Source organism: Procambarus clarkii, chromosome 39, assembly GCF_040958095.1.
Source record: "Procambarus clarkii isolate CNS0578487 chromosome 39, FALCON_Pclarkii_2.0, whole genome shotgun sequence".
Taxonomy (NCBI): Eukaryota; Metazoa; Arthropoda; class Malacostraca; order Decapoda; family Cambaridae; genus Procambarus; species Procambarus clarkii.
This window is the reverse complement of record NC_091188.1, coordinates 19,581,604-19,588,383: the sequence shown is the minus strand read 5'-3', so window position 1 is coordinate 19,588,383 and position 6,780 is coordinate 19,581,604. Positions and strand designations below refer to the sequence as shown.

Sequence of the window (6,780 nt, the reverse complement as noted above, 5' to 3'; positions counted from 1 at the left end):
ACGAGTTCTTGAAATCAATATTCAGGAAGACAATACACCAAACCTTAGATGACAGTCAGTGGGACCATGTAACACTACAAGTCAGACTTGGGGGTCTAGGCACACACAGCAGCAACTGAAGTAGCACTACCAGCATTTATATCCTCAAGATCTACTTCCAGCAAATTAGTAGGAAAGATCCTACCAGAGTGCATGAGAGACTAAGGAGGAGCATACAACCCAAAATTCATGGAAGGAGTCAGGTAGTAGGAAACTACTGCACTTCCTTTACCCCGATCACCAGCCTTAAATGACCACAGACAGACTCACTATATTAGTCCCACAATGGAAAGATTGTCGCAACAATACCCGAAAATGCATCTGTTGAGAATGAAGCCCGTCTCTTATTGATGATATACCTCATGCTGTTTTTTTTTTTTATTTGCTGTTCTCAACTCGGTCCTTGGAACACACCTTAATTTTTCACGGTGCCCTTTTAACTTGTTTAGCCCTTCGCCTTGTCGTTCCCATCCTCACCAAACACAGGTGCAGCTGCAGAAGTGTTGACCGAGCAATACGGCTAACATGATCTAATATGTCGTAATGCACTGGGCGAGATTGCAAAACACGAAGAATTGAACATCATCCTCAAGAGGAGCCTTGCCACAGCCTGCTGTCAGGCGCAAAGAGAACGACACCTATACAGTCCCAACGACGTTCAGAAGTATCCAGACCTTAACCATGTTCTCCTGGAAGGATGGCAAGCGAGTGGCGTGAGACTACACATTCACATTCATATCTATCAGTACTTACCTTCAGGATAGTGCAATCAAAGAGGTGGCATTGCTTCTTTCGGGGAATGTAGAAAGCCATGATATACACAGGTCTGCCACTTTGCTACAGGTTTGTTCCGATTGGCTCAGAAACCCTTGGTGCCTGGGGTAAATGTGCATTAAAGTTCCTGAAAGAATTAGGTGACAAACTAAGCAGGACCACAAAAGACCAAAGAGCAAAACGTTTCTCGGAGCAGTGCCTCGGTGTTGCCGTTTAAAGAGAGAAAATTCCTGTTGCATCTTGGGCAAAAGTACAACCTTGGAGAAGTTCTAGGTGGTGATTGATTTTCAGTAGCTCTGAAGTTGGTTTGTGATATCCATTAATGAATTAGATTCGTTTGTTATTTTGCTTGAAATGGTAATTATTTGATATGTTAGTGCCACACAATTTGCTATCATGTACAATAAAGTATACAGTTAAAAACATAGGGGGGTGGTATATACCAGGTGGTGTACCCAGTGTGGACTGATGCTTGGCAGGTGTGTGTTCTTCTCAACCAGTGAACACGTCCCCAGGCGGATGCTGCAGTCTCGATTGGAGGGTTACGTGGTCCCTCCATCTCTCTTCCAGCTCTCTCCTCTTTCTTCCATCCCTCTTGCTCTTTCTCTCTCTCCCAATCCTCTCCTCCAACTCTCTCTCTCTCTCTCGCAATGCTTTGTGCTGTTACGATGTTAGTGGAACGTAGTATGCTTCTCAAAGCTTTCAACGTCGTCATTTGCACGGTGGGAAATAACTTCGTCGACTTCTGGCTTCTACTAATCTTATGACAAAATAAAAATCTCCTTGATCAAAATATCATTCACATTGACCTCGCCTTTGCTCGTCTAGGCTAATAGTGACAAGGAAAATAAACGAGTCAAAAGAACAATACCAAGTGAGAGAACAACTCTCAATGAAGCAAGAACCGTATGCTAGGCTGTAGGTCAAATCATGACAATAGTTAGAAAAATAATTATTATTTTTTTCCTGAAACGTTTTCAAGGATCATGCTAGATAGTTCACAAGGTGGTCAAGAATGGTTAGATGGTTCACAAGGTTCCATTTGGCACTGTGTAATACTGTACTCATTTGACTGCTGTTGATCCCACACTCACCTGTGGTGCGTGAGTAACCAACAGCATTAACAAAATTACTGTCATTAGAAATATTTGGTTAAAAATATTTGTGAATTTCCTTTTACGGGTTTACTGTAGACTAGGAGTCGTGTACGCGCATGTTGGGATGAGGAAGAAGACCTCACACAAGACGCCATCAGTCCTAACGACACAACAGTTGTTTCCTAAGATGGTACTTCACTTTCTGGACCACTTGGGCTGGGCATTTGAGCGACGGTTTCGCTTCATGCAGGTCGACGTTCAATCCCCGACTGGCCAAGAGATTGGGCAACATTTCTTCATTCCCCGTCCAATCCAAAATCCGTATTCTAACCACTTCCAAATGCTATATAGTGGTAATTGCTTGGCGTTTTCTCCTCATAGTTCCCTTCACCTTTTGGAAGTGCTGGAAAGGAAGCAGCTCCCATTCTAAGGATTCAACGAAATGGGGGAGCATGGATGAGAGTGAGATGGATTGGAAACTAGAGATTAAGATTATGTAACTTCCCCGACAATTTTGCGTTATCAACTAACATTTTGTATGTACCATGTTGTCCTCTGCCCTGGCCGGCTGTGTTGTCCTCTGCCCTGGCCGGCTGTGTTGTCCTCTGCCCTGGTCGGCTGTGTTGTCCTCTGCCCTGGTCGGCTGTGTTGTCCTCTGCCCTGGTCGGCTGTGATGTCCTCTGCCCTGGTCGGCTGTGATGTCCTCTGCCCTGGTCGGCTGTGATGTCCTCTGCCCTGGTCGGCTGTGATGTCCTCTGCCCTGGTCGGCTGTGATGTCCTCTGCCCTGGTCGGCTGTGATGTCCTCTGCCCTGGTCGGCTGTGATGTCCTCTGCCCTGGTCGGCTGTGATGTCCTCTGCCCTGGTCGGCTGTGATGTCCTCTGCCCTGGTCGGCTGTGATGTCCTCTGCCCTGGTCGGCTGTGATGTCCTCTGCCCTGGTCGGCTGTGATGTCCTCTGCCCTGGTCGGCTGTGATGTCCTCTGCCTTGGTCGGCTGTGTTATCCTCTGCCCTGGCCGGCTGTGTTGTTCTCTGCCCTGGTCGGCTGTGTTGTCCTCTGCCCTGGCCGGCTGTGTTGTTCTCTGCCCTGGTCGGCTGTGTTGTCCTCTGCCCTGGTCGGCTGTGTTATGCTCTGCCCTGGTCGGCTGTGTTGTCTGCCCTGGTCGGCTGTGTTGTCCTCTGCCCTGGCCGGCTGTGTTGTTCTCTGCCCTGGTCGGCTGTGTTGTCCTCTGCCCTGGTCGGCTGTGTTGTCCTCTGCCCTGGCCGGCTGTGTTGTCCTCTGCCCTGGCCGGCTGTGTTGTTCTCTGCCCTGGTCGGCTGTGTTGTCCTCTGCCCTGGCCGGCTGTGTTGTTCTCTGCCCTGGTCGGCTGTGTTGTCCTCTGCCCTGGTCGGCTGTGTTATGCTCTGCCCTGGACGGCTGTGTTATGCTCTGCCCTGGTCGGCTGTGTTGTCTGCCCTGGTCGGCTGTGTTGTCCTCTGCCCTGGCCGGCTGTGTTGTCCTCTGCCCTGGTCGGCTGTGTTGTCCTCTGCCCTGGTCGGCTGTGTTGTCCTCTGCCCTGGTCGGCTGTGTTATCCTCTGCCCTGGCCGGCTGTGTTGTTCTCTGCCCTGGTCGGCTGTGTTGCCCTCTGCCCTGGCCGGCTGAGCCCAGTCTAATAGGGGTACAAGTGTTGTGCTAGTTGACTCTTCAGAGGTTGCATGCGTTTCACCTTTCATTTTGTGACGTCTTCAACATAACCGTTAGAGAAGCCATTGTTGACTAGGACATTGCTAACCCTACAGAGTACTTCATCGACTTACTTCCAACCAGAGCTGTGACTGAGAGCCCGGTCAATGTAAGCGTTGACAACGCTCATCTTGTACCTGTCTGGGCAGTCGCTATTAGCATTAAGGCACATTCCTATGTTTGTTTCCTTAGTGTAGACTGCAGTGTGGAAGCCTCCGTTCCTTTCCATGACTGTTACATCTAGACAAGGCAGCTTCACATCACTCTCCATCTCGTAAGTAAAATTTAACAACGAATTTTGTTCGAATGCCTCCTTCAGCTGCTGCAGACGTCTGACATCAGGTAACTACATAAAAATGTTGTGAACATACCTACAGTATATGGTGGATTTCAAGTCCATGTCCACTAAGTCCCTCTGTTCTATGGTACCCAAGTAGATGTTCGCAAACAGGACACCTAGGGAAGAACCCATGGCGACCCCATCTACTTTCTTGTACATGTGCCCATCAGGACTCAAGAAAGGTGCCTCTTTAGTGCAGGCTTGGAGTAACTTTCTCAGTATGCTCTCTTGTATGTCAAGATGGGGGTTCAAGCTGGATCACTCTGTCCATTATCATCCCGATTGTTTCATCTACAGGTACGTTGGTTAACAGAGACTCCACATCCAAAGAGCCTTTTATCCCCGTGGCCCGTGCTTCCCGCAGTAAGTCAACAAATTCCTTTGGAGACTTCACAATAAAGGCACAAGGCATATAAGGAGTCAGCAGACAGTTAAGTCGCTTAGCCAGTCTGTATGAGGGTGTGGGTATCTGGCTGATGATTGGTCGAAGTGGGTTTCCAGGCTTGTGGGTCCTGACATTCCCATACGCATAACAAGGTTTGTATTCACCGATAACCTTTGGCAGGTGGATTCCGGATTTCTTGTCGTTCACAGTTACAATCAATCTGTTTACCTTCGTTTTGAATTCGTCTGTAGTGTCCTTTGTTACCCTTTGGAATTTAGTTTGGTCAGCAAATATGAGGCTCACTTTTGCCAGATTCGTCTTTTTTAAGAATAACGGATATTGGCGACTTGTCACCTCTCCTGACGACAATCTCCTTATTCTCCTGAAGGCTCTTAGCTGCTGCTCAGAGCTCGGGGGACAGTATGGTGCTTCTGTAATTACCTCGAATCATTCCTCCTCCTGCAATAAGTTCCGCTTGCAAGGTGTCTTTAGTGGTTACCTTCTTTTGTGTCTTGAGGTCGAATATGTCGTCCATTAGGATCTCCAACTCCACTTTCCGGGCCATCTCACTTGGTCTGGACATAACGTGACAGTTTATACCCAGATTCAAGAGAGTGATTTGGTCCTCTGTGAGAGTGATTCCGTTAAGGTTTAAGAAGCTCTCTCTTGGTCGAAGAAGCGCCATAGGTCCTCCATATAATGTTGTCAGTTTCTTGATGATCCTGGTTTTGGTGCTGAGGCGATGTCGATCTGTAAGGATGTCGACATGTTGGTAGATTCGAGTACGGAGGTCCTTGTCGATGTTGGTGTGTCTCCATTCTCCATTGTTCTGTGGCGTGAAGTAGTGGTTTTTTGCCCAGCGATTCGGGTATAGCTAGTAAATAAATGTTTCCTAGCTGACCGGGTACAGCTAGTAAATAAATAAAAATGTAAATGTTCGTTTGTTCAAAATAGCGAATCAACGAAAGTTCTTCACCAATTGCTTTGAAATTTTGACAACGGTCCATTCGAGTACACACCTGTTTTTTTTATACCTACTATTTAGATGTCACGTCTGTGACAGGTAGAAACATGCTTTTTTTTAAATATGATTTTTCATGTGAATTTTCATGTGAGGGAAATCTCCAAAAACTCTTTACCGATTGCTTTGAAATTTTGACACAACGGTCCATTCGAATACACATGTGTTTTTATTTACCTACTATATAGATGTCACATCTGTGACAGGTAAAAACATGTTTTTTTTAAAAACTGTGTTTTTTCATGTGAATTTTAATGTGAGGGAAATCTCCAAAAACTCTCTACCGATTGCTTTGAGATTTTGACACAACGTTGCATTCATATACGCGCATGTTTTTATATACCTACTATATACAAGCCACACCTGTGGCAGGTAAAAACGTTTTTTTTTATAAAAAAACATGATCATCTGTTGGATATAAAAGCAACACACACGCTGTAATCTCCAAAAGTTCTTCACTGATTGCTTTGAAATTTGACACAACATTCAATTTGAATAAATACATGTTTTTATATACCTGCTATATAGGTGCCACACCTGTGACAGGTAAAAACATGCTTTTTTGAAAAACATGTTTTTCAACATCTGTTGAACGTAAAAGCAGCATGTACTAAATATTTTACGATTCCATTTCAATGTTTCCAGTTGCATCGTTAAATTGAATTTTCATAGCATTTGATTTATTTTCATTTAGATTTAATTATTTCGTGTGACATTGCATTGGAATTGAGCTGAATCATTTACCATACTGTTCATTTCGTGAGTATAGTTTATTTTAACTGTTTTTCTTATTTTTCAGTGATGGGAACATCAGATCATTTGATGTTCCCATTTTTCTGATGGGAACATCAGATCATTTGGGAATGCATCAGACGAATGAGAGGGGGAATGGTGGGGAGGATGAGGGGATCTTCTTGAGGTTATCTTGAGATGATTTCGGGGCTTTTTTTAGTGTCCCCGCGGCCCGGTCCTCGACCAGGCCTCCACCCCCAGGAAGCAGCCCGTGACAGCTGACTAACACCCAGGTACCTATTTTACTGCTAGGTAACAAGGGCATAGGGTGAAAGAAACTCTGCCCATTGTTTCTCGCCGGCGCCTGGGATCGAACCCAGGACCACAGGATCACAAGTCCAGCGTGCTGTCCGCTCTGTTGACCGGCTCCCTGGGGTAGTGGAGGGACAGGATGTTGGGGGATGGTGGGGAGGACAAGAGGATGGGGAGAAGGAAATAGTGGGGTGGACGAGGGAAGGGGGGACGGTGGGGTGGACGAGCGGGCAGGGGAGGGGGGGGGAAAGGTGGGGAGGACGAGGGGACAGGGGAGTGGGGGGATGGTGGGGAGGAGGAGGGGATGGTGGGAGGGGGGGAATGATGGGGAGGACGAGGGGATGGGTGAGTGGGGAAT

At 46.8% G+C, this 6,780-nt stretch overlaps 1 protein-coding gene across 1 annotated transcript in view; it reads right to left on the bottom strand.

The window, feature by feature from the left end:
* Positions 1–4,892, bottom strand: part of LOC138372591 (proteoglycan 4-like) — a 7,099-nt gene extending 2,207 nt beyond the window's left edge. Inside the window, exons 1-2 of the mRNA XM_069338077.1 lie at positions 4,799–4,892; positions 2,920–3,558 (exon numbers count right to left, since the gene is read on the bottom strand). Of these exons, the coding sequence (XP_069194178.1) occupies positions 2,920–3,558; positions 4,799–4,892 (733 nt within the window). The remainder of the gene's footprint in view (positions 1–2,919; positions 3,559–4,798) is intronic.
* Positions 4,893–6,780: the final 1,888 nt, after the last annotated feature.